Genomic DNA, 25281 nt, shown 5'->3' with positions numbered 1-25281 from the left:
GCACAGTGCTTAATCAGGATTTAAAGCCCAAATTAAATATGGTTTGGAGGGTGGAGAGCACACAGACTGCGTGCATGCACTCCCCATTTGCTGTCAATACACCCCTTTCCGACTGAATCTCAGTTCTACCCAAATCAGCCAGTCTGGGTTCCAGGAGGCCTAATTTTCAGACATCCTAAACAGCCCAACTTACCTCTCCCGGTATGCCCCCTGGAGGACCTTACAGTCTGCAAATAACAACTTGGAGGTCCCGAGCCTCAAGGAGATCAGACTGCCCTCGACCAGAGCCAGGGCCTTTTAGGCTGTGGCCCCAGCCTGGTGGAACGCTCTGCCACAAGAGACTAGGACCCTGTGGGATTTGACATCTTTCCGCAGGGCCTGCAAGATGGAGCTGTTCCGCCAGGCCTTTGGTCAGAGTTCAGTCTGACTCCCGCTCCCCTTTCATAAGAACTTGTATGAAAGTGGCCCCCCCAATTTTTCTCACAGGCTCATATAAGTTCAGCACAAACAATTGGGTCTGGTGAGCATTTAAGGTCCCCAAGCCTGATCTGTGGGTTGCCATCTGATTGGATTTTATTCTGATCCTGATCTGATTTTAGGATGTATTTCAATTGATTGCCTGGTTTTATGTTAATGTGTTATACATTTGATGTTAGCTGCTCTGAGCCCGGTTTTGGGCGGGGTATAAATAAAAATTATTATTATTGCACACACGAATTCTGGGCAAACAAATGCTTCAGTTAAGTTCTACCCAGGTTGCTGAATGCATGAGAGCAGATGGGATAGGCTTGCAAAACATGAGATGTTCCAGAAAAGTACATGCACACACCTTGTGATAGATTGACATGGGAAAAGTAGTAGTCCCAATGGCAGGAAACAAAACCAAGTCCCGGAAGTGGCTGATACATCGCCTATAGTTTGGTGGGTCAAAAGCAATCCAGAGTGGGGAGAATGCTATTGCACTCAGCCCCATGACTGGATTTTGTTCAAGTGCCCATCTCTACATTGTAACATCAAGGGTCTATCTGCAAAAGGATGATAATAATAATTATAATTATAATTATAATTATAATAATATAAATTATTGTTTATACCCTGCCCATCTGGCTGGGTTTCCCCAGCCACTCTGGGCAGCTTCCAACAAAACAATAAAATGCAATAACCTATTAAACATTAAAAGCTTTCCTAAACAGGGCTGCCTTCAGATGTCTTCTCAATGTTTGGTAGTAATTGTTCTCTTTGACATCTGGTGGCAGGGCATTCCACAGGGCAGGTGCCACTACTGAGAAGGCCCTCTGCCTGGTTCCCTGTAACTTGGCTTCTCACATTGAGGGAACCTCGTACTGGACCTCAGTGTCCGGGCAGAACGATGGAGGTGGAGATACTCCTTCAGGTATACTGGAGGATGAAGGGATAGGAGCTTTCAAATGGCACCTGTAAAATTTGAAGTACTGATGGTCTTCAAATTTCCCAGAATCCTGGGGGAAAAAAACTATAGATATGGTGGTTCCGTCTAAGATTTCTCTCTCTTTCTGGATAGTATTAACAAAACTCCACTGTTATATACTAAGCTTGGATCCTAGAACAATAGGCAGGTAGGATCCTAGAATGCAACAACTGATTGGCTTGCAGGAGAGGACCAATCAGGCTCCAGTAGGAAGTTAATCAGCCAGTTAGGCTGGTAGGATTGTTGAATGCAACAACTGATTGGCCTGTAGGAGAACACCAATCAGGCTCCAGGAGGGAAAGCAGAATCAGCCAATCAGACAGGACTCATTGTGTAAATAATGTATATAAAGGCCTGAGGTTTGGTGGGAATTCAACACTGTTTTACAAGCTGCAATAAAGAGCATTAAATCACTGCAGGACTCCAAGTATATTTCATCCACAGAGCCCTTATACATGGATTTATTGAAGATAATCAAGGGGCATGTAGAAATATTACAGCCCAATAGGCTGTTCTATGGCTCTGAGTGAAGATGGTTCGAAGCTTTTTATGAAGTTCTCTGTGGAGCTCTTTAAGGACAAAGTGAGTTCCCCATTCCTTTTGAGTTTGCCATCACTAGACTGCCATGAGATTAGAAAGGAGGAAGGGAGGTGTTTTTCTGCTCTGGCAGAGCCAATAGAAAGTAGAATATTGCAGTGCCTACATTTCTCAGCCTCCCTCAGGGTCTAAAAAGGGGGAAAGGCAGCACTGTTATTCCTTTTACCTAATACTAATACACAGGTGTGCTATCACTAACTGAACCTGAGGGGGCAGAACAATGGTCCACCCTATCCATTGTCCCAAAACAGGCTTTTGAGAAGGTTTAGCTAACCAAAATAGCTGACCCAGTTTCTTATTAATCTTTGCCAGTTCACGGCTTACCTGCAATAATTCATGTGAATGTATGTGAAGGGGGGAAGGAGAGAGACACTTGTTGGTGAGAATGCCAAAGTTGGCATGCTATACTTCCGATCGTTGTAGTTCTCTGTACTTACTATATTATCTATATGTGAGCAGGGTAGCCATAATTTCCATGGCTTCTGTATTTGCTAGCCTTTCTCTAAACATCTCTAACGTTTTTACTTTTTTATTGCATTTCATAATTTCAGAAACATACATAACAATTTAACAGATTCTGGTGATGATCCAAAGTATTATGAAGCTAGTTGCATGAGCCCAAGGGAGCGTGAAACAAACTGTGTACACACAGCTGCTGTGTGGCAAATGGTGTGCAAAAGCTTTTTGCAACAGGGCATAGGGATCAGACGCTCAAGGGAAACAAAGCTAGTCAGTAGCTCCACTGACCTAGCGCAAGCTCCTCACAGAAACCTAAGCAGGTTGGGCCTTGGGCCTTGAATGTTTGTATCTTGACATTCATGCTGGATCTACACACAGGAAAAAAACCCACTATAAGTAAGTCAGAAATTAAATTGTTAAAAGAAGGGGGAGGGGGAAGCCATGTCAAAAACGCTTAGCTGTTTTTTGTTTGGGTTGGGTTTTTTTGTGTGTGTGTGTTTTTTTTTGTTCTCTGGAGCCATCCAGTGTTGCATGTTTATAACGAATTCAAAACATTTTTTGACTAATGTAGTTTAGTCCTCATAGGAATCTGCCTTATTCCAAATCAGACCATTGGTCTATCTTTCTCAGTATTGTCTACTCTGAGTAGAAGTTGGTCTCCAGGGTTTCAGACAGGATCTCCACAGCAACGTTTGGAGATATCAGGGATTCAATAGGGGAGCCTTTTGCAGATAACGCATGTCCTCTACCGCTGAGCTGCAGAAGCCAATATTCTATAAATGCAGTTATTTTTGCACACCTTCCTTAGACTATAATATTTTTAAAGTGTTCGAAATCTGCTTTTAAATTTATCCTATGCTACTACGTATCTGCATTAAAAATAAATAAATTATGCCCTTTTCTAGATGAAAAAATATCCCTACAGATCCGTATGTCACCCATGTGGGTGTGAATTACTGAGATGTACAAAGGGTTCTTGAATCTGTAATAACTTTTGAAGAAAGCCCAGGATGCCTTGGAAAAGTTTGGAAATGAGCCCATGTAGTAGATGCAGTCTTTACCTCGCCTGCAACAATTAGGGGTTGAAGGTATGGATCTCATTTGAGTTCATAAAAGTGTCACGGTGACAAAACCCCAGCTGTGTTATGTAAATAAACAACAGGTTCAATTTCACAACGTTATGCAACCTCCTTATTGTTCCAATGATGTTTTTATTAAGCCAATCCAATCCATCCAAGACAGAAGGCACAGCTGGGAGGAAAAACCAAACAAAATCCAAATGGTACCTTTCAGGAGCAGGAAATGTAAACGTTGACCCAGTGATCACAACTACTACGCCATCGGTCTTCAGTGTAACCGCAAACTGTGTTTGCAGAACCTTAAGTAACAATTGTCCTGATAGGAGAGAATTGTAGGAAATGGAAATCATCAACTGAGGACTTCCACATAATCTCTTTATATATGGATTTTGAAAATAACACAGCACTTAAACCAGTAACAGAACTGAGTTTGCATACCAAGGCTTTGCCAATGTGCTTATTTTGCGGACAGACTAATATGGAAAGTGTTTTGGGGACGGACAAAACTTGAAAACTTCAGCATTAACAGAATGCAGGATATGCTGCACTGTAATTTCAGAGAAGTGAAATGGCTTGCTCAACTTTTGCCGTTTAGTCCAAGGCGAGCTTGGAGCTTTCATCAAAGAGCAAGTGACAAGCTATTTCAATATTCCTTGCTGTTTGGGCACCTTGACTATGGCATGGTCCATTCATTTTTGTTGTTTGGCAATGAAATATTAACATTCTGGATGTTGCAAATTAACCTGTTAGCATTATTTAGGCTGTCGGGCCCTGTCCCAGAGACATTGTGAAGCCATCACGTTTAACTTAAATTTTAACTTGTGCTGGTGTTATCTCATTATTAATCATACAGGAAATATGTTGCACCAATTCATGCTTTATGTTATGTACTGAAGTTATCACCCTGGGCCAGCAGGGGGATACTGTAGGTAGTTTTCACTCAGGTCCATGTCAGTTATTTTAGGCAGGAAACCCTGGGTTGTTGTTGCTACAATGTTGACAGCTGGCTGCCTATAAAAGCAGGCCGGCTGAGCTGTTTGCTGTTCAGTTTTCTGTTCCAGCTTACAAAATAAAGAGCTGCTTGGAGAAATCGCTGTGTCGTCTGCCATGTCTACCCACTATTTAACACTTTACTTGTACAACTGAAGTACCAAAAGTTTGTTGTTTGAATTGTGCACTCATATGTCCCAAAATAAGTTTGTGCTCGGGGGGGGGGGGAGACCTTGGAGTCAGGTTGTCGTGGAGCTGGTGGTTTTTAAGGAGAGGAGCCATAATTAGTTTGGGAAATTGGCCATCTGCCATGGATGTTGTTATGTACTGAGTTGAATAGGATCCAAAATGAAGCAGTCTGATTGGTCCTAGAACAATAGGATCCAGAATGCAGCAGTCTGATTGGTCTACAGGAGCCACCCAATCCAGTTGGAAGTGAATCCGCAACCTGATTGACCTACAGGAGAATCCCGGAATTAGCCAATCACGTGGGGCCCATCGTGTAAATAATGTATATAAAGCAGACATTCTGGGGGAAATTCCATTCCTCCTCACCATTATGAGCTGAATAAAGAGCATGAAATCGACTCTCAACTCTAGGGATTTTTCAGATGCTTTAGCTGAGATTCCTGCATTTGCAGGGGGTTGGACTAGATGATCAGTAGGTGATGTACATTCTCAGAAGGCAATCACTTAATATATTTTGTTAATTTAACGTAAGCATAACTACAGAATCATAGAAGTGTACTGTATAAGGTAAATGTTATGGATGTGCTTTCACTGTGTTATTATGTACTCTGCTATTTCAGTTTTGATCTGAAATGTTTATATTTGTTGTAACTTAAATTTCAGAGGGGTAGACCAAGTCCTAGAATGAGGGAAGCTTTCTCTGACTCTTAGCCATGAACAAAACAAACAAACAAAAAAATTCCTTCCAGTAGCACCTTAGAGACCAACTAAGTTAGTTACTGGTATGAGCTTTCGTGTGCACGCACACTTCTTCAGATACACTGAAACAGAAGTCACCTGACTCTTATATATTGTGAGAAGGTGGGGAGGGGTATTGCTCAGAAGGGTGGTGGGAATGGGTGATTGGCTGATAGGTGTGGTAAACCTGTTGGTCTTAGGGGGGAAAAGGAAGGGATGAGATGACTAAAAATAGCTATATCAAGTATAATGAGGTAAGAATCCAATGTCTCTGTTCAGACCAGGTCTCTTCATGCTTTTAAGTTTGGTAATAAGTTGCAATTCAGCAACTTCTCTTTCCAGTCTATTTCTGAAATCCTTTTGTAATAAGACAGCGACTTTGAGATCTTGTATAGAATGTCCTGGGAGACTGAAGTGTTCTCCTACTGGTTTCTCTGTCTTGTGATTCCTGATATCAGACTTATGTCCATTTATCCTTTGGCGTAGGGTTTGGCCTGAAGGCTGTGTACTCCCTCTGTATCAGAGGTGGTGTGCCTCTAAATACGTTTCTGGGCAGCACAAGAGGGGAATGTAGGAAGCTGCCAAACACCAAGTCAAACAATTGGTCCATCTAGTTCAGCATTGTCTGCACTGATTGGCAGTGGGTCTCCAGGATCTCAGGCCTCATTCTTTCCCAGCCCCACCTGGAGATGCTAGGGATTGAATTAGAGACCTCCTTCATCCAAAGCTGATGCTCTGCCACTGAGAGTGGTGCATGCTCTGGTTATCTCCCGCTTGGACTACTGCAATGCGCTCTACGTGGGGCTACCTTTGAAGGTGACCCGGAAACTACAACTAATCCAGAATGCAGCAGCTAGACTGGTGACTGGGAGCAGCTGCAAAGACCACATAACACCAGTCTTGAAAGACTTACACTGGCTCCCAGTACATTTCCGAGCACAATTCAAAGCGTTGGTGCTGAACTTAAAAGCCCTAAACGGCCCCGGCCCAGTATACCTGAAGGAGTGTCTCTACCCCCATCGTTCTGCCCGGACACTGAGGTCCAGCGCCGAGGGCCTTCTGGCGGTTCCCTCGCTGCGAGAAGCCAAGTTACAGGGAACCAGGCAGAGGGCCTTCTTGGTAGTGGCGCCTGCCCTGTGGAACACCCTCCCACCAGATGTCAAAGAGAAAAATAACTACCAAACTTTTAGAAGACATCTGAAGGCAGCTCTGTTTAGGGAAGCTTTTAATGTTTAATAGGTTATTGTATTTTAGTGTTTTGTTGGAAGCCGCCCAGAGTGGCTGGGCAAACCCAGCCAGATGGGCGGGGTATAAATAAATTATTATTATTATTACTACTACTACTGAGCTATGGTCCTCTCCCCCCACCAAGCGGGAGCTGTGGGTCCATGGATGAGTGCATCTGTTGCAGTGAGAGGTCCCTTGGTCCAGCCCCTGGCATCCATCTCCAGGTAAGGAAGATACCAACCTAAAATCCTGGAGAGCTGCTGCAAATCAGTGCAGACAATATTGCCTTTCCTCCGTTGTGTGATGCTGAGCTCGTGTCCTGCTTTGTAGACTTGGAAGCGCCCGTTATTTCCTTCCCTGCTGCCCTCAAGCAACCAAGCCCAGAGCCTTACAGATAGGGTGGAAGCAGACGTTTTTTAATTGGGAGCATTGAATTGCAAATCCCAGTTTTAAATTGGGAGCGTTGCATTGCATATCACGCCGCCTGCACAGGAGGCAAAGCCAGGCTGCATCCAACCCTGACGTCCCCTATTGCAATACCCGCTTCTTATCTCTATAGCATCATAGGCGACTCCGGAGAGGGAAGAGCTTCGCTCTACTCCCGGAAGTCTCGCTGGAAGCCCGTAGATGGGCTGGAGCCCCACGTGGTCCTTACAGGCTTCCCCTCTCCGCCCACCATTACCCACAAGCCACCTTGCTGTGGCACAGAGACACAAATCGAAGAGGGATCCACCTTAGTTTGGGATGGGGCTATTTCTGGTTCAGATCAAGACGCCATTTCCAAGTGCCTCCCAGTTTACAGAAGGCAGGGGCGAGATGCAAACAACTTTAACGTGGCTGCGCATAGGAGTCAACTCCTAGGGGATTTATTTTATTTTTGTGGGCAATAGGGGCAGTACAGGATTCCTTTTGGTGTACTGACCTCCCCGCTGCACCAAGGATTCCCTGCCTGAACTGCTTCAGGTTGTGGCGGATGTTCTCCTGGAGACACCTAGCTTGGTCGTCCTAGGGGATTTTAACATCCATGCCGACACGACCTTACAAGGGACCGCTCGGGACTTCGTGGAAAGCATGGCCTCCATGGGGCTGTCCCTGGCCACATGACGCAGAAGCTGTACGCAGGCTCCCTTGGCTAGTAAAGCGAGATGAGCGTCACAACCTCAGAGTCGGTCACGACTGGACCTAATGGTCAGGGGTCCCTTTACCTTTAAACCCAATTAGAGGCTGGTTTTTTTGGGGGGGGCACACACCATCAAACGGTGTGCAAAACCTTACGAAACGAAAGCACGAATAAGTAACAAATGAGCAAACCAACCCATGAGCCACTTTTTTCCCCCTTTTAGTCCCGGGGTATAAATGAGTTTAAGAATAGTAACCGACAATGGAAAATAAGCCAATAAACCTGTAAACCGCCCCGGGGGGGAGGGGCGAGGCGAATGAATAAAACCGTCAGAAGAAGCCCGGCAGTCGTCCGTGCGCGTGGCCTCTCTTCCCTTTTCGTGCCTCTGCGGCCTCGGCGCCTGAGGGCCCTTCGAGGGAGGAGGAGGAGGCGGCGGGGAGGCGGACGTCGCGGCCTGCGGTCGAGCGGAGCCCATGGAGGAGCCCGACTACCTGGGAGGCAGCGCGGCCGCCGAGTGGGGGGACGACGGCGGCGGCGACGGAGGGGCGGTGAGAGCGGGGCCGCGGAGGGAGGTCTTTCGGGGAGGGTCTTCTTGTTGTTATTTATTATTCCCCCGCCCCCTCTGAGCCTGTGCACAAGCCGAAAATCTTATTTCCCCCTCCCTCCCCGGGGGAGGAAAGCTGCAGGTAGTAAATTATTTATTTTTAATTATTCTTTTTATTGATTAAAAATTTTACATATCTATACAAACATTGTATGCTATCTCTTTACATACGAAGAAAAAGAAAATTATGTAGAAAAATTATAAAAAAGAGGAAAAATATAAAGAAATAACAAAGATACGAAATAAAAAAATCAAAAGAGGAAAAGAAAAGACAACATTATTTACACAATGAAAGTGTCCAAAAGCAGCACCAAGAGGGCAACGGGGGAGGTGTTGCTCCTCATTTTATTATTATTGTTGTTGCATGAACACCATTCGGAACTCCCATGGTTCTAGGCGCCTTTTGCGATAGGGGATTTCATTAGGGTGAGAAGTTTCTGAGCTCTGGGCGCAGTACTGCACCTTAGATTTCATATTTAAACCACAGAGTATGAAGGAAAGGAGGACCTTTTTCTGCCTCCCCACTTCCAAAGACTCTTAAGAATATTAGGGGAAGGACTGCGAGACCATGTGGGAAATGAACATAATATTTTAGCTGCAGTTCATTCATTTTCAGCTTTGTATTCTTGTCATTAAAAGGGGGCGCCTGGACGTTCTATCGTTGCTCCCATAACCTAGGTTTAAGGTGCCATTTTTAGCTCCTAGCTTTCATATCTAAGTTTCTAACACGTGACACCATTGCTTTACATTTCCAGATAGGACTGCAAAAGATTCCTGCTAGAGGCTCTGGAGAACTGCTAGCTGCCATAAACTAGGAGTAGCCTACACATGATAATATCTGGATGTTTATTTGCCTCCAACTCCCATCATCCCAGACCATTAGCTTTGTTGTCTGGGGTGCACCCTATGCTGGCTAGGCATTGGTAAAACTGACCCAGATGGACCAATAGTCTTCCCCAATTAAAGACAGCATCCTATGTTCCTGTGCCTATATGGCTGTTGACGTTGTAGCCACAGGATAAAGCAGTTTAATATGTATTGCTGGTTTTGTTTTTTTGTTTTTTTCTAAACACATTCCTTAAAGTTCGGGGGGTGGGTGGGCTAACTTTGCCAACAAGTGTATTATAACAGAAATCCAGTGTGGTGGGGAAAATAACGGTTGTTCTGCACTTTCAAACAGCAAGATGATGAATATGGTGAAGAAGATGACGCTGGTGTCCAGCAGGAATGTTTGCAGAAATTTTCCACCCGAGATTACATCATGGAGCCCTCCATATTTAATACTTTGAAAAGGTAACGGCAGGGTGATTGTGGTAGTGAGGGTGGAAGAGGAAATGGTAGGAGTGGTACCTGGCTCAGTTAAGGGGCAATTTGATACTCCTTGGTTTTTTAGAGTTTGGCTCAAAGTGGTGCCTGCATCTTTTAACAGGTATTTCCAAGCAGGTGGCTCTCCAGAGAATGTGATCCAGCTCTTATCAGATAACTATACTGCTGTAGCTCAGACAGTAAACCTTTTGGCTGAGTGGCTCATTCAAACAGGTATGTTCCCAAAAATTGTTGGGGTTTGTGGGTGTATGTGACTGCTAATTTTTTTGCACAGCACCTTTATAAAATTGCTGATGGTGCATGCAAAAAAGACATGCCTGCTATAGCAAATTTGTCTCATTTTTTGAAGCATGACTAAAGGGCCTTCAGGTTCCAATCGTTCCTACCTATTAGTCACTTTAAAATATTTTGACTACTGCTTTGAGTTATCATTGAGGAGGGAATAGACCTATGATTCAGAATCGGCTGCACTTTAATGGGTGAGTTAACTGAGTAGCTAACACTTGGGATACAAATAGATATGTCATATGAAAGCTTGCCGGCAGAATCAAAGTACTGTAAAATTAACATCTACTGACTGTAATTGCCGCCTGGTTAAGTTTGGTAGAGAGAGGGTATACTGTATGCGCTCCCTTGTCACGAGGTTTAGTCACAGGAAGCATGAAGGAATTTCTGTTTGACAGACATAGATTCATACACAGGGATCTCTCTCATTGCAGGTGTTGAGCCCATTCAAGTCCAGGAGACAGTGGAAAACCACCTGAAAAGCTTGCTGATTAAGCACTTTGATCCCAGGAAAGCAGATTCAATTTTCACAGAGGAAGGAGAGGTAATTCACATAACTTAATGCTGCCAAGTATGATATCCTTCTCAAAGCCATTTCTGGCTATAGTCAGCTCAAACAAGTACTGTACTTTTCCGTGTATAAGACTAGGGTTGTTGGTTTTTTGTAAAAATAATGCTAAGAAGTGGGAGCCGTCTTATACATGGGTAGTGCATTGGGTGAAGAAGAAGAAGAGGTTGGATTTTTTATCCCGCATTTCACTCCCTTTAAGGAGTCTCAAAGCGGCTAACATTCTCCTTTCCCTTCCTCCCCCACAACAAACACTCTGTGAGGTGAGTGGGGCTGAGAGACTTCAGAGAAGTGTGACTGGCCCAAGGTCACCCAGCAGCTGCATGTGGAGGAGCGGAGACGCGAACCCGGTTCCCCAGATTACGAGGCTACCGCTCTTAACCACTACACCACACTGGCTCTGGGTGGACATTTGATTGGTTGCTGCTGTGGCTGTCAGTGGCTATTGTGCATGTTATTTGTTGCTGCATCCATAGATCTCAGGGCCGTTCATAGCATAAAAAATACAAGATAAAAATACATAATACAGGGGTACCTTGGGTTATAAATGCTTCAGGTTACAAATGCTTCGGGTTACAAACTCCGCTAACCCGGAAGTAGTTGCGCCAGGTTGCAAACTTTGCCCCAGGATGAGAACGGAAATCGTGCGATGGTGGCAGTGGGAGGCCCCATTAGTGAAAGCGCGCCTCAGGTTAAGAATGGTTTCGGGTTAAGAGCGGACCTCCGGAACGAATTAAGTTTATAACCCGAGATACCCCTGTAATAACAAAACAAAACAAAACCACCCACACCCACATTTATGTTGAACCTCTGCAGGCAAGTTCAAAAATGAGCACCAGAGCCTGTTCTCTTTTTTGTTTTCTTGCCTCCCACTGAGCCTTGCCTTGTCTCACTGTGCTGCAGATCAGGATAATTACATACTTAACTCTACCTGGAGCTGCTTCATCCATTACTTTTTCCAACCTGGGATTTTTGTACTAGCTTACATTTGACTATACACACACAAGTCATTTTCTACCATGGGTTCACAAACCTTGGGAGCCGTTCTGTGCAATGCCAGTTAATCTCAGTAAAAAAAAACAAAAAACATTCAAGTTGTCTTTCACACTTTTTCTGACTGCTTTGTAGGTAACTGATAGCAAAGTTGTGGTTGACTAGGCATTCGAGCTCCAAGGTGCAAATGCAACATTTCCCCCTGGACAGCACTGCTTTTTCTTTAGGAAATTCTAAAGCTGTTTTGCAGCCTCAGGTTGATTTTTCTCAGCCTCTAGGACTGTGTCATTCTGTTGCTCTGTTGTTTTTTTTTTCTGGCAGACACCAGCATGGCTTGAGCAAATGATAGCGCACACTACATGGCGGGATCTGTTCTACAAACTGGCCGAAGCTCATCCAGACTGTCTCATGCTGAACTTTACTGTCAAGGTAATTAATAATCTGTTTCAGTCAATTGGAAAACCATGTTATGAGCAAGAGGGGCAGGAAGAGAGTGAAGCAGAGCCATTTGCGGGCTAAACTGTCATGCTCCTTCATATCAGTGGAGGGTGGTGCTCATGAGGAACAGTAGGGTGGGAAGTAGGGAGGCCAACAGTAGGTGGAGCCAACTAATTCTACTTTTGCCTCCATCTTCCTCTCTTTTGAGTTCTACAAGGGCATTGCTAAGGAGGAGGAAAAGGCTGAGAGGCAGTGCCATCCACTAGGGCGGGTTGTAAGGAAGGAGGCAGGCAGGTGAGGGCAAATGAGGTTGGTGGCCCACTTGCCCTGACGGACCAGCCTCCTCTGCTTTAGATGAAAATGGCATGTGGTGTGTGCTGGATATTAAGATACAGTACCAATTAGCGCTTGTTTCCTCTGTAAATTGGAGGTGCAAGCACATTAGCACTCTTTTTCATTTTTATTGGCACATTTTGTGGTCAACGAAGATGGACCCAAGGTTGTCACAGCGAGCTTTCTTGAAGCTGTGCTGCGAGCATTAATAATAATAAATAATAATAATAATAATAAATAAATACCGTATTTTGCACTCTATAAGACGCACCAGACCACAAGACGCATCTAGTTTTTGGAGGAGGAAAACAAGAAAAAAAATATTCTGCATCTCAGAAGCCAGAACAGCAAGAGGGATCGCTGCGCAGTGAAAAGCAGCAATCCCTCTTGCTGCTCTGGCTTCTGGGATAGCTGCGCAGACTGCATTCGCTCCATAAGATGCGCACACATTTCCTCTTACTTTTTAGGAGGGGAAAAGTGAGTCTTATAGAGCAAAAAATATGGTAATTATTATTATTATTTATTTATTTATACCCCACCCATCTGGCTGGATTTCCCCAGCCATTAGACTTGAAAGAAGCATTCTGTTGCAGTCAGCAAACTAAGGTCCCATCATCACCATACATTTAAATCACTATTTACCACTTTGAAAATCATGCAAGAATCCTGGGAGCTGTAGTTTGTTAAGGATGCTGGGAATTGTACCTCTGTGAGATCAGCACAGTTAACAACTATAGTTCCCAGGATTCTCTATGACTGTTACACATGTAGAATAGTGCTTAAAAATTATATGGGGTGTGACTTAGGTTGCAGTCCATGCTTGGGTGCGGGAGATGACGGTGTAGTGGGCATAAAAGTCTCTCCAGTTTGCAAATATGTCCACAGGCCCCAAAATCATAGAATTGTATAGTTGGAAGAGATCCTGAGTGTCATCTAGTCCCACCCCCTGCAATGCAGGAATCTCAACTAGATCACAGTTTTGTTTCAGCTTCAGCCCAGTGAAAATGTAATGGTATCTGCCGAAATGCATGCATGAGAGGTTCTTCACAATAAAGATATCGTATCTTGACTCAGCTGTTGATGCTTTTGTTACAGCTTATCTCTGACGCTGGGTACCAAGGGGAGATAACCAGCGTATCAACAGCATGCCAGCAGTTGGAAGTTTTTTCTCGAGTACTGCGCACTTCTCTGGCTACTATCCTAGATGGTGGAGAAGAAAACCTGGAGAAGAATTTACCTGAGTTTGCTGTAAGTCTCTTTTTCCTACTCTAATTCTTTTTTTTTATGATGCATCCGATGTCCCGAAGCTCCCTGATTTGGGGAGGATGTGAGGAGCCGTCCATAAATTGTACTGAGACAAGTGACACCTTTTGGACCCTTTCCCAGTATGCCAAAGCTGCATGGCCAGACTCCCATTTCCCTGCTGACTACAGAAAATGAGTTCTGTACTCCAGAATATTCTTATGTCCTCCTAGATTCTCTGCTATTGTGCTTGCTCTGGCTGCACTAAAATTGGAATGATACAGAGAAGATTCTCTCCTATTCCCATCTCAGCTAAGCATGCCAGACCACTTTTTTTGTTGCCTCTGCTTCCATAAATTGGAAGATACTGTTATTACTACCTTTTGAAAGGGCCGGTCATTTCTAGAGCTGCTGCTCATCTGTGTCTCTGTGTATTTACAGAAAATGGTGTGCCATGGTGAACACACGTATCTCTTTGCCCAAGCGATAATGTCCATATTATCTCAAGAAGAGCAAGGTGGCTCTGCTGTGCGCAGGATTGCTCAAGAGGTTCAGCGGTTTGCTCACGAGAAGTAAGATCTTGCTGCATTTAAAGCTCTTTTTCTTAATTTATCTGTGGCTCTGCTTGCCCTGTGCTCTCCCAGTTTAGATGTAAGCTTGGTGAAAAAGGAAACCTGGTCCAACCCACTTGTGGAGTTCATTTTAGGAAGTTAGTTGAAACTAAACTATGGTGTGAGAACATAGAGCTGGCAGAATACCTGGTGCACAGGTTTTCGTGGTTTTTCCCAGAGCAGTCCTTCTGCCTTAGGTGCATCATTGGGAGTACACAAAGCCTTCTGACTCCTGGAAATAGGTGGACTAACAGCTGTGTTTCATGCACAAATCAGCAGGCATTTCCAAACTGAAAGACTCCACAGTGTCCTGCAGCAGTGTCTTAAGATAGGCAAAGGAGGACCTTTCGTGCTTGAATTATGAGGGCATAAAGGAAGGTATTCTTAATAAATGACACACAGCTGCGCAGCTCCCTGCTCCTAGAGGTGTCATTGCTGCCCAAACGTCTTTCAGACATTTTGTAAGATTGTTTAGCTTGTGTTTTCAGCTAGTTGCTGGGGTTAAGCAGATCTGGGGCTTAGGAAAAGGCAGGATAGGGATACAAGTGTGTGAACTATGTATTAATAATGGAAACAATTGTCAAAGTACAGTGGTACCTCGGTTTATGAACTTAATCCATTCCGGAAGTCCGTTCTTAAACCAAAACTGTTCTTAAATTGAGGCACGCTTTCCCTAATAAGGCTTCCTCCCGCTGGTGCCCTTCCATTATTCGGCTTCCATTCGTAGACCGAGGTAAAGTTCACTAACTGGAACACTACTTCTGGTTTTGCTGAGTTCTTATACCAAATAGTTTGTAAAACAGGACTGTTCTTAAACCAAGGTACCACTGTATAAGTAAACTTAATAATGCAATGCAGCAATGGGCTAGATGATAAGTAACTTATTTGATGATAAGCGCTTCTGGGCCCAAACCCAATCTGAAGGATGCTGCTCTGCGTATCTTGATCATGGGGTTCTTTTGGGTCATTTTTAACCTGCTCAGCACCCTTGGAAGTTGTTTAATATTGTCTGCTCCTGTTGTCAGTCTAGCACCTCTTAGTCTACAGATCACCTAAATTTCTCTCTTGTTCTTGTTTTGACCTTCTCAAGAGGCCACGATGCTAGTCAGATCACTTTAGCTCTGGGAACGGCTGCCTCGTACCCTCGAGCCTGCCAAGCACTTGGTGCCATGTTATCGAAAGGAGCGTTGAACCCAGCAGACATCACAGTCTTGCACAAAATGTTTTCGAGCATGGATCCTCCTCCGGTAGAGCTGGTAAGTATCCGTAGCTTCTTTTCCCCCCTGCTATGCTTTCAACGGCATCAAGGACTGTGCAAAGCGTGTAAAACACCTCATTGCTCCCACTCCTTCACTGCTCAGTTATAGCCTCTTCTTGTGAATTGACATCCTTTTAAGTATCTCATAAGGCTTCTTTGCATCTTGGCTTGCCTCCTTTCTCTCTAACCTTCGCTGTTTTTCACCTGAGTTGCTAACAATTGCACAGACTATGAATGTAAGGAAAAGAGAACTATCCCTTAGTACCTCTAATAGCACAATGCCTAATAATAATTGCTAGCATACTTAGAAAGTTATTCAAAGTCCACAATGCTTCACATACACTGTCTCATTGTATCCCCTTCTACAGCCATATTAAGGTAGGCTATATACTAGACGAGAGGCTGAGCGGCAGTGGCTTGCATAAGATTACCTTCAGAGTTGTGACTGAGACCAGGTTTCAGCCAGGGATTCATGACTTGCAGTTGTAAACTGCTCGATGAGCTTTCCCTGACTCCAAAAAAATGTTGGCATGTTTACCTTCCTCATCCTTGGTACTATAACACAGCGTGCCTTGGGTAACGAGGACAAAATAAAAACAAGTGTGTTTGTGGTCTATTTATTATCTAGGCCAAGGATAGGGAAATTTGTGGCCTTCCAGATGGTGCTGAAGTACAACTCCCATGTTCCCAGATCGTTGGCCGTCTGGGCTGCAGCTGATGGGAGCGCGAGTCCAACAACATCTTGGAGGGGCCACAAGTTCACCCCCCGCCCCCCCCCCCACTCTAAGCCATCCTGTTGACCAGGCTTTTCAATGGTTTGGGGGTACTATGTAATTTGGGTAAAATCAACTCTCTTGGTATTTTTAATTGAAATGGTTATTTTGATTACGGCTTTAGGACTCTTACTAAACCTTGTCTACGAAATCCACTTTACTAGAAACATCATGATACAGATTCTGTGTTTGGTTACTCTTAAAACCATGGTTTTGCATGAGCTGCCTCTTGTCATGTTTTTTATTGTTTATCTGTTTATCACAACCATATTGCATTTATATGCTATTTTTCTCCAGGGAGCTCACAGGTAGCCCACATGCTTATCCCCTTTCCTTATTTAATCTCCACAACAACCCTGTGAGGTAGGTTAGGCTGAGGGGCAGTGGCTGGGCCAAGGTCACCCTGTGAGATTCATGGCTGAGTAGGGATTTGAATCCTGGTATCCCAGGTCCTAGTCCGACACTCTAGCCTTTACACCACTCTGGCTCATACAGATGTCCTGTATTCTCAGATCAGAGTTCCCGCTTTCCTGGATCTCTTCATGCTATCGCTGTTTAAGCCAGGTGCCAAGATCAATCAGGACCATAAACACAAATATATTCATATTTTGGCATATGCAGCTAGCGTTGTGGAAACATGGAAAAAGGTAAGCTCAGTTGAGTGCTGTTCTATTGCTTTAGAAGTAAACTGGTGCATTAAAGCAGGATAAAGGATATGTTTGTGTTGTGTTTCATCGTAATTTAGAATAAAGCTGTAAGCTTGACTCCTGTCTTGCCAGAAGTGATAACTTATAACCATCTTAAAAACAACAATTTGAGTTTCTTTTACAGAGCATCTTAAAAATGCTCAAAGTGCTTTTTGTACAGTATCTCAGTATACAACAAGCCTGCAAGGTGAGTTTCTATTGGCATCCTTATATTACAGGTTTGGGGTAGGGGGACTGAGGATGAAAGACAGTAGCCAGCTGATAGCTTGAGCCAGTTTTAAGCTATCAAATGAACCTGTTGACCCATCAGCTATTGCATGCCTTCATGGATCCTTCCCTTAGGATATAAATGGGTCATCTTCCACTTTGATCAATAAATTGTCCTTGCATATCTTCATGGCATCAGATTGGAAATTCTTCTGCACATTACTTAATGATATGTTCTTGTTTGTGTAAAGTGAAAGGAAAGGCATGCAGAGAGCACAAGAACATTGACTCTTCAGGAAGGTTGATGAAATTGCAATCTGTACCATGGGCCAGCAGGGACGCAGGTGGCGCTGTGGGTTAAAGCCTCAGCACCTAGGACTTGCCGATCGAAAGGTCGGCGGTTCGAATCCCTGCGGCGGGGTGCGCTCCCGCTGCTCGGTCCCAGCGCCTGCCAACCTAGCAGTTCGAAAGCACCTCCGGGTGCAAGTAGATAAATAGGGACCGCTTACCAGCGGGAAGGTAAACGGCGTTTCCGTGTGCGGCTCTGGCTCGCCAGAGCAGCGATGTCACGCTGGCCACGTGACCCGGAAGTGTCTCCGGACAGCGCTGGCCCCTGGCCTCTTAAGTGAGATGGGCGCACAACCCCAGAGTCTGTCAAGACTGGCCCGTACGGGCAGGGGTACCTTTACCTTTACCATGGGCCAGTTCTACACTCATGATTCTTCTTGTCTCCCATACCACATTTTATCACACTTTTAGAACAAAAGAGTGAGCATAAATAAAGATGAACTCAAGTCCACCACAAAAGCGATTGAAACTGTTCACAATCTTTGTTGCAATGAAAATAAAGGCGCCTCTGAACTCGTAGCAGAACTGAGTACCCTCTACCAGTGCATCAGGTAAAAATTGGAAGAAGATTTTGACTAGTTTGCTTGAGAGTAAAGCTGGCATTAACGTGGAAACACTTCAGTTTTGTGCTTTTCCTTGGTACAGATATTTATATGCCGTATATTGTTTATACGCCAGCTAACAACATTTTTTGACAGCTTACAATAATAAATATTGAAATACAAATGAAAAACATATGTTCACTGCAGCTGTTGATAACCTTAGGATGAAGGTTATTTCCATGGGCTGCTAACTGTTTGGACCTTGACACTTGCCTGTTGTTTGTTTCTTTGTCTATTATTAAGTGGAATCCAACAGAGCAGTGAGTCTCTTGTTCTGTGAGTGATTTCTCTTTGTACAACAGAACATTCTTCCCTGCTCTGCCCCCCCCCCCCGTAACATAACCCCAAAGTTTGTTCTAGGAGTTCCCCCAACTCTTTGGAACAAATTTAGAGAAGGTGTTGGGCAAAGTCCCGTTGTGCAAGTGGAGACCATTGCCTTGTTCAAATGCAGGAGTTGATTATTAATAATATCATTATCATTTTATTATTGTATTAGTTAATAATATACCACTCAATGCTGAGCTAGGCTTCTGTGTCATGGGGAGAGACTTTCAGTACCCTTGCTTAAAGCAGAACAGTTTTCTTAAAAGGTTAGGATCTGTTTTCCAACATTGATCCACAGAGGAAACAACAAGCACCCCTTCCTGTGTGGGGGTCAGTATTGTTCTGCAGCTTAGGCATTTTCCAGATTGGGCCGACAGCTCAGGGTCACATGAGGCAATGTCAGACTGGAAAGACGGCAACAGCAAAAGAGAAATGGTGAGGTCTTGGCAGACATTCAGATCTGGAAGCTTCCAATGGACAACAGGTTAAAGCATTCAGCTGTAGCTTGTTCAGGACAGATGGGCCTCTGTAAGATGAATTTTCTTTTTGAAACCAATCAGTATTAATTGATGTTTTCTTGTTTTATGGTTACTTCTGCTGAGTTTACTCTATTGTGTTGCATACCATCATGAATTTTTTAAAATAGGAGTGCATACTGTAAATACATAAATCATTAAACGATATTTAGCATGGCTTCCCTATATCTTTTAGGTTTCCAGTAGTAGCAATGGGGGTTCTGAAATGGGTCGACTGGACAGTGTCAGAGCCCCGATATTTCCAGCTTCAGACTGATCATACTCCAGTGCACTTGGCGCTGTTGGATGAGGTAAGGTCAGGGCTGTATGTGTGTCTGTGCGCATGCAAGCTACATTTAATTCGACATGACAAATAATGTGTTTTGGGTGATTTACTTCTGCTGGTCCTGGGGGGAAGGGGCAAAGAGTTTTGCAGGGTGTTGAAGCTCTACCTCTTAACTACTGGAAATCGTACTCACATCCCCTCTGGTTGTTGAAAGTTCACCCAGCTTTGCATGCGTATGCGTTAAGGTGCCCCATTTTGCCAACCATAAGGACTAGAAGCTTTAGTTTGTTCTTAATTGGAAGCTGGTATTTGGGGGATGCTGAGCATTTGATCCAGTATCAATTTCTTCACTTCTCCAGAATTGTGGGTTAACCGCATAGCCCTGGCTAAGATTAAGAAGCGGTAAGATTGAAAGGAGGTTAATGCCCATGCATTTATTTTATTTATCGTATTTCTAGGCCACCATATCATAAAATACCAGGCTGGTGATAAAATAATAACAGATAGAAAACAATAGACATAATCATTAAAGTGATTGGCTAATAATAATAATAATACAGTTGTACCTTGGAAGTCGAACAGAATCCGTTCCAGAAGTCTGTTTGACTTCCAAAATGTTCGAAAACCAAAGTGCGGCTTCTGATTGGCTGCAGGAAGGTCCTGCAGCCAATCGGAAGCTGCTAAAGCCCCGTCAGACATTTGGCTTCCAAAAATAGTTCGCAAACCGGAACAGTCACTTCCGGGTTTGCGATGTTCAGGAGCCAAAACATTTGGGAACTAAGCTGTTCAACTTCCAAGGTACAACTGTAGCACTGTAGTGGAAAGATCAGTTGCAAAGCCCTGTCAGCAGAAAAGAGGCATCCTTTTCAGCAAACAGTTCCCATCCTTTTCCATCTCCTGTGCCCAGATTTTTTCTACCCCTTGTCCATAAGCATCGTGGAAGCATGTACTGTGTGGCTTGCATTTACCCCTTCAGTCAGCCACTAGCTGGTAATGGTACTGAACTGACTACTGTCTTGTCTGCACCTGCAGCAATTTGAGGTGTTAGGGTGGATAACATATCGGACTACGACAGGTAGGATCACATTTTTTAACATTGCCTTTTAAACAAAAATTAAAAAAACAGTGTGTTAAAAAAAATCTGGCCTAGACTCTTCCTCTCTCTCATCCTAGTTTAGTCTTTTGTGTGCGGGGGAGCTTTGAAAGTGAGCTGCCCTGTGTTCAGGCTGAAGTGGCAGAGCCTATTAGGCCACCTCTTTCTGCTGTGCGTATGTAGACCCAGACTCTGTGTTTAAGAATTCCAAGTTGGGTATTTGCTAGAAGGTGAAGTTTTTTTGCAGGTGATCCATCTGGGTTGGTGAAGCTTGGAACTCTGGAATGAGGGGCTGTGATGTATGTTAATAGAATTGTAGAGGTGGAAGGAAGCCTGAGGGTCATCGAGTCCAACCCCACAACCATGCAAGAATATGCAGCTGTCCCATATGAGGATCAAACCTGCAACCTTCGCATTATCAGCACCACGCTCTAACCAACTGAGCTATCCAGAATGTGTTTTAAGAATGTGTGTCATAATAGGCGTCTAGAGGACCTTATGTGTTTGCCTTCTGGTTTGCAGATCAGTACATGCCATCAACTCCTTCATCCTCTGGTCCTGCAGCTTCTGGTCAAACTCTTTGAGACGGAGCACTCTCAGCTCGATGTCATGGAACAGGTGATGAAAATTCAGGGGTTTAGATTTTGCTCAGGCCTTTTTTCTCCTCCTCACTTCTGTGCTACAGAACTGAAGCAGGTTGCCTGAGCAATCCTGGGAGCTGTTGTTTTGTGAAGTTGCTGGTGGGGGCGTGTTCAGGGGCTGCAAATCTTTATGCCACTTTTGTAGCATAGGCAACACTGTCCTGTTGGCCCCTGATCTTGGGGATTCTTCTCTTCTGCAGAATTTAGCAGGTGTCTGCAGGAAAGAGAGTGAAGGATTTTTGTGGGAAATAACTGTGCCTTGTTGTTGCTGGGCAGAATTCTGCTTTTAAGAGACACAGAACAAACCAGAGGATGGGAAAACCCTGCAGCATTCCCCTTCCAAATGATCTGTTGCCAAATCCTATTCCAGTCATCTCTGATCAGACAATACTGCCTAGGGCTGAGGGAAGTTTTGAATTCAGCTACAGCTGGAGACTGCTTTCCCCATCCTTGTACTAAGAAATGAAAGTTACATCTCCATATTCTCATTGATGGAAGATATAATCTTCTTGTGGGGCCAAGAAAAGAGAGAATTTGTTCTTGTACATTCTCCTGTGCGTGGGTTCAGCTGGCAAGAACTAGACAGATGCATCATGAGTAAGGGCTTTTCAGTATTACCTCCCATCTCAGCTGATATCCTTGCCAATTGTCTGTTGTGCCAAAAAATCAAGAGTTGCGTAACTTCTTCACCCAAGGCTATAAAAGTTTACATAACTTTGTTGGCATAATAGATTTAGGCCTTGAGCTGGCATTGACTGGCAAGTCAGTGGGCAGGCAAAAAGTAGTATTTCACAAAACACTTATTCGTGGAATTCAACCTTGTAGCTTAGCGGTGATCCTGGGCTTCAGAAGGGGAACAGATACAGGGAAGATAGATCGAGCAAACTGCCATTAGTTATGAGAGCTGAATGTAGCCTCAGTGTTCAGCGGGACACTGCCTCAGAGAACCAGGTGTTTGGAACATAGGAAGTGATTTGTTGCCGCTTGCAAACTCTCCAGAGACATCTGAAAAAGCAGCTCATGGCAGGAGCAGCAGCGAAGGCAGAACTCTCAGAAATGACAACCTGGTAGAACAAAATGGGGCATTGCCGAGGGCGGTCAGCAACCCTTTCCTTCTCCAGAGCAAGATCAAGAGGGCTGCATGTGGGGGGTCCATTCCAGGCACAGGCCTGCTGTTGCAACTCATGGCTGCCAAAGGAAGCTTCCTTACATCCTCATTCAGAGGCTACTCTCTGTGAATCAGAAGCAGCCCTTCTTCTCATTCAGCAAGGCAGGTCTTGTCTTCTTTAAATGGTTAATGCCTATGGTTAATGCAGCTTGGAATCTTTGCTAGAGAATGAACAGATCCCTCAGTTACACTGTCTTAAGTTTTTACTCAGGCTGAGTTTCAAAGACAAACGTCCTGCCTTGTTTGTCCTTTCAGCTGGAACTTAAAAAAACCCTTCTGGACAGGATGGTTCACTTGCTCAGTCGAGGATACGTCCTTCCAGTGGTTGGCTACATACGGAAGTGTCTTGAGAAGCTGGACACGGACATTTCCCTGATCAGATACTTTGTGACGGAGGTGAGTGACTACGTGGCACCTGCAAAGCTGTGTTTATGCAGATTAGTTTGCACTTGCTCATTAAATTGGGAGCCTTAAGACTATGTTGTGGCCTTTTGGCTATTTTATTTGCAACACAGGTATCCCACCTTTGTCCTTAACAAGCTTTCCAACCGAGTTAGTAAAAACAAAAGATCCAAGCCTATAGTCAAGTCATCCACTAAAAGGCCAGGAAAGCACCTAAATGATAATGTAGCCAAACTTATATTTCTGAGAAGGGAATATAGCCAGAGTGCCATCACAGAAAAGGCTGTTGGTGATCACCACCCAAGTAACCTCTGAAGGCAAGGCACTTGGAGCAAGGCTTCGAATATCACATGGCTCTATTTGTAGATGGAACAAATAGAACTTAAACATACAGAAATGATTTGGAATCTACTGATTGCTGTTAGACTTATGGGCTTACGTCCAGTATAACATGAAGCAACTGTCCTATCAGTTAAAATATTTACACTTGTACAATGGAACATTCTCCTCCCCCACCTGCCCACTAAATCTGTTCTGGGTTTTCCACCAACCCTGTGGAGCAGGTTTGGGAAGGGTGCAGGGTGTGTGGGGGGTGTTGTTGTTTTTGGGGGGAGAGATTGGAGGTCCTATTGCACAAGGGTAAATCCTTGTGCTGATGGGACAGTTACTTCATGCTGTTGGGTAGAAGGCACGGTTGCCAGAAACTGAAGGAATAATGCTGTCCTCATTTTGCTTATCTCTACCTTTCCTGAAACATCAACTAATATATTGTATGCTGTGTATGGGATCCAACTAGCACATCCTGCCCATGCAAGCAGATATCACTGCACTATGTGCCTCTCCCCCCCCCCCCCGGTAGACACCCTGCACCCTACCTAAAATCTTCCACGGGAGGTTGGGGGAACCCCAGAACAGATTGGCAGAGAGGGGGAGATCCAGTCCTGTTGCAACAATGAGACATTAGTCAGCACTACGCTGCATGCGACTCTGTCTGTAAGTGGATGTCATCTGTGTTCAGAATTGCAGAAGCATGTTTATAAGTTAAATGACAAACTACTCTCTGAGATCGGGAGACAATGCATCAACCACTATGTCTATCTCCACATGTTAAAACAGTGTAAGCCACAGCCTTCTGCTATCTTGATTATCTCCCCAGGTGCTGGATGTCATTGCTCCTCCGTATACCTCTGACTTTGTGCAGCTTTTTCTTCCGATCCTGGAGAACGACAGCATTGCAGGAACGATTAAGACTGAAGGCGAGCATGACCCCGTCACGGAGTTCATAGGTAAATTGTTTCCCATGCTTTTGAGTTTCAATTTCAGTTTATTCAGCCCTCACCAGAGCTAACAAGTTGATTTAGCTGAGGATTTCTGAACAAAGCTCCTCATGAGTGTTGCAGTGATCTACCTTTCCAGGGCCTTGGCCTGCTCACCAGTGTAGAATAAATGTCACTGGCCAGCAGAAATTTAAGCTTCTGTAGCCTGCTATAATGCAAACCCATAGATGGGCTGGCAATCAGCATCGAGGAACTTGAGCGCCAAAGTGCCTCATGGCATCCTAAAGCCCAGGTAATGTTTTGTGGCTTAGGTTTTGGTAACACACGAGAACCTCCTGCTTTATCAGTGTATTGAGTGGATAGCAGAGATGCTGAGTGTTTGTGCATTGGGCACTGAAGGGCTGTTTTGCAAGGAGAGATTGGCGTATAAATGAATGAATCAGTATCTGTTTTCTGTGTGAATTGATTAAAAAAAAATGAGCCATGCAGGTCATCATGTCTTGTTTCATCTCTTTTCTTTAAAGCTCACTGTAAATCAAACTTCATCATGGTCAACTGAACCAGCAGAGACACCCAGTTACAGTTGCTGTGGATGAACTGCAGAGCGACCTAATGCAAATTGCATCAAAGAACTGGGAGAAAGAGCAGTTTGTTGGTTGCTGTTTTAGGTGGACCAGGAGTTTCACACTGCTGGGCTTCCAAAATTTTGAAACTAGGACAGAGTTTAGCTGAAATTAATTGGTTTCCCAGCCCCCAAACCTTGGAGCATCAGGAAGGACAGAGTACAGTCGCTTGTGACTCCAAGTATAGGACCTGTGCTGTTTGTGTAGCAGAATTGAATGTATGTCAGGGGAAAGCTAGCACTAGTGCTCCTAGCCTTAGTTCCCGGGGGGGGGGGGGGAATGCATTCTTCCAGTGTGTGATTGACGTCTTGCTAAATCTTGTGTTAATAATTTCCAACAGGGAATGATTCCTTCCCACACCCTTATGCACAAGCGATAGTTGTGCCTAGAAGGGTAGCGTGTGAATACCTCTCACACACAGTTTGATCCTTGACAATCAGGTAAACGAGGGATGGGGAACCTGCTGACTGCCAGAGGATGCTGGACTAAAAACCCCATCATCTGTTACCAATTGGCCTTGCTGGCTGGGGCTGATGGGAGTTGGAGTCCAGATCTGAAGGGCCACAGGTTCCCCACCCCTGTTGTAAACATCTGCATGGGATGATTGACAAAATTACTTGTCTCCCCCAAGTTATAAATGTCTTGCGTGTCACAGTGTTTACATACTACTGCCAGACCCTGGTGAAGAATCACTGGCCTTATTGGAGGGGAAATCTCAACCTTAACCGCTAAGTTCCATTACTGTGTAAAAATAGGTCTTGTTAAAGTTATCTGAGTGCATCAAAATCAAAACAGCACTATTTTTTCTTGT

At 44.4% G+C, this 25281-nt stretch overlaps 1 protein-coding gene across 1 annotated transcript; it reads left to right on the top strand.

Moving 5' to 3' along the window:
- Nucleotides 1-8237: 8237 nt before the first annotated feature.
- Nucleotides 8238-24407, top strand: NELFCD (negative elongation factor complex member C/D). Its single transcript, XM_081916915.1, has 15 exons — nucleotides 8238-8394; nucleotides 9631-9743; nucleotides 9880-9989; nucleotides 10496-10605; nucleotides 11944-12051; nucleotides 13489-13641; nucleotides 14077-14207; nucleotides 15337-15502; nucleotides 16790-16924; nucleotides 17951-18090; nucleotides 19177-19291; nucleotides 20882-20977; nucleotides 22424-22564; nucleotides 23727-23856; nucleotides 24372-24407. Exons 1-15 carry the CDS (start codon nucleotides 8320-8322, stop codon nucleotides 24404-24406), a joined length of 1758 nt encoding a protein of 585 aa, XP_081773041.1. The 5' UTR covers nucleotides 8238-8319; the 3' UTR covers nucleotide 24407.
- Nucleotides 24408-25281: the final 874 nt, after the last annotated feature.

This window comes from Podarcis melisellensis, assembly GCF_964234715.1.
Source record: "Podarcis melisellensis genome assembly, chromosome: 6".
Classification (NCBI taxonomy): Eukaryota; Metazoa; Chordata; class Lepidosauria; order Squamata; family Lacertidae; genus Podarcis; species Podarcis melisellensis.
Note: the sequence above shows the minus strand (reverse complement) of the source record. Positions and strands in the feature narration are given on the sequence as shown.